The sequence below is a fragment of the Nematolebias whitei genome, unplaced genomic scaffold (assembly GCF_014905685.2).
Source record: "Nematolebias whitei isolate Nwh7 unplaced genomic scaffold, NemWhi1 Nwh_scaf_8282, whole genome shotgun sequence".
NCBI lineage: Eukaryota > Metazoa > Chordata > Actinopteri > Cyprinodontiformes > Rivulidae > Nematolebias > Nematolebias whitei.
In genome coordinates, this window is record NW_023626827.1 from 1 (window position 1) to 2,765 (window position 2,765).

Consider the following 2,765-nt stretch of genomic DNA (forward strand, 5'->3'; position numbering starts at 1 on the left):
ATATATATATATATATATATATGTATGTATGTATATATATATGTATGAGTTTTAACACTACAATTATTGTGGACCACTGAATGCAGCTTAACCTGGAAACTGCAAAAAAAACAATCCTTCATTTAATGATATCAAGACAGAACATAATTTAATTAAAATTTATTGTAAACAAAATGACACATCATCTCTGCATATGTTATGTGTGATCTTCATAGATCTTCACAACAATTCACTGAAAAATCAAGCAAGCCTAACTGTTGGGATGTAGTTTTCTGTCACAAAAGAAAAGTTTGAAAATTGCAACACAAGCAAAAGAACACAAGAACACAGAGAGTAACTAATTACTGATGGATGATGAGTACCTGTGAAGCGCTTCCTTCCAGTGAGATCAAACTCAGATAAAGGACCCTTGTTGACCACTCTCGTGTCTGGATGTGGGATCGGTGTGGTGGTAGTTGTGGTGGTAGTAGTCGTAGTGGTGGTAGAAGTGGTTGGCAGCAGTGTGGTTTTTATGAACATTTCTTCCAAAAAACAGACATGTTAAAAAAATCTGATTAACAGATCTACAGTAATTGATCCATAACTTAATAATAAGCTTCTGAGTTTCATTCACCCTCTGTAATGCTCAATATAATTGTGCAATAGGGATGTCAGAGTTGTTTAATTAATTGAGAACAGATGTGTGGGCTCACTTTGAAAGCAACAGTCCAAGCTGTGTTTTTGCTACCAATATTTTCCATGTGTGACAACGACCATTTCATGTCTCCAAATCATACAGATGTGTAGCCTCAGTGGGTGAAATTTTATGAGCTCTTTCCTCGTTCATTACAGTTTTTGTCTCGTGCTACACCAGTGGACCTTGGCATTAGGTCATGGTCCACACAAATGCCGCCAGCTAAGTGCAATGTGAGGAAATAGACTATGAAAATATTTTACGTATATTTGTTAAAAAATATAAATACTTTTTGAGGCTTTCCAACATAGGTAGTAAAGCACTAAAATGAAAATGCTAACATCAATCAGTTCTTGAAGCTTTTATATTTTAATTCATCTAGTGCTTGTTTGAGGCCACAGTTTACATATAACAAAGCCATGTTTAAACAGAACATTGAAGTTTTAAGCAAAAGCATTCTCTCTAGCTTAGTAATGCAGTGAGGTTTTTGGAATAAAAGTGATTGAAAACAGCCTAGAACAGAAATGATCCAAAACCACAGTGATGAACCAAGACCAAGCAAGCCAACCGTCCAAAAGAAGGAACAACATGAAGACCACAGGCAAGACTAAGGAAGAAGGGAAATAGCTGGCAAGCGAATGCACTACGAATAAACACGCAACAAACAAATAGTGCATTGTAACAGTCAACGAACAACGAGCGTGCAGCGCAGTTGAGTCTATTCCAACACCATGGTGATAGACTGGTCCAAAGCCAAACTCAGCCAATACCTTTCTCAAGAGCTAAAGCATCAGGCACCATGGACACTGTAAGCATGAAGTCCATTTCCATTCCTGAGGCGTCCTCTGTCAGAGAAGCAGAACACGCTGCAGCGTCAATTTCACAATTCATTTGAAGTTCACACCACAACATAGTAACAACAAAATGAATTGTAAAGAGTTTTAAGCATCACAGTACATGAATTAAATTCAATTTCTCAACTGTGTCTGCAGTAATAGTAAAGGCTGCATGTTTATGCATGTATATGCATGATAATACTAATGACAATGAGCTTTCTTGCTCTCACAACCCCCCACACAAAGAGAGAATAATAAGTCAATGTTGGAACAGATAAATAAACACCCACACATTTAGCCCAAATGTCTACAAGGGAAAATGAGTGAGATCATACTTCTTTATGTTCATTATTTTGTCTCTTGAATCTGCTTCTGCTCAATGAAGAACCTAAACAATATTTTAAAAGGGAGGGCTACAGTACATTTCATTCATTTAGCACAATTTTCAATTTGGACTTTTATTTTGTGTGATAACCGCTTTGACTCACCTTCTGGATAACAGTCCAAAATCCCCTCTGGATCCAAAATGGGATATCCATATTCATCTGTTTTGGAGAAGGTTCCGGGTGGGCAGGTTGGGTATGGCAGAGCGGTGCTAAACTCCTCTGTGGGCCATGCAGTGGTGGTGGGCTCAGAGGTGGTAGTGGGAGCTTTTGTGGTTGTGGTAATGATAGTCCTGGGACGAACCACGTTCAAACCAAGAACAGGTTTTCCTCCAACTGTGAGGAGCTTTTCTTTGGGGTTTACCACAGACTGGCTGTCTCTGCCATGGCCAAACAGAGCGATGCCTTCCTGACTCACCAAAGGACTGCCCATGTGGTCTGTGGGCACATGGTTGGGGAGCAGAAGAGTAAAACTGATATTTATAACTTAATCTCAGTTGAGGAAATCATTAATGAGCCTTTCAGCAATGCTAATTAAGCACACATGTATATCATACTTTTAATTTACAACCTATTTAAATTAAAAACATTTGCTAAATGGAAGGTAAATGCAATTTGGTTATGTTCTTTTTAAACTACTGTCTAGATTTTATTGAGTACATTATTCACATTTTGAACTTTAAATTTTACACAAACAAACAAAAACCAAAGCACAGTACCAAAAATGGTACGCCCATCCTCTCCAAGGACCACTCTTTTGGGTTTGCCTAGGGAATCCTGAAGAATTTTTCCATCCTGGTTCATTAGAAACCCTTTATCCAAGTCAACCACCTGGGCAAACAAAACAATAAAGGCATAAGGCAGTTTTTTTTT

General features: G+C 38.0%; 1 protein-coding gene across 1 annotated transcript; it reads right to left on the reverse strand.

Annotated features, from left to right (window-relative positions):
• Window positions 1-362: 362 nt before the first annotated feature.
• Window positions 363-2,723, reverse strand: LOC119429821 (fibronectin type III domain-containing protein 1-like; the record flags this gene model as incomplete). The annotated part of the gene is made up of 4 exons (XM_037697365.1): window positions 363-521; window positions 1,444-1,518; window positions 1,998-2,330; window positions 2,612-2,723. Coding segments are annotated over 4 exons (679 nt in total), but the record flags the coding sequence as incomplete, so codon positions are not given.
• Window positions 2,724-2,765: the final 42 nt, after the last annotated feature.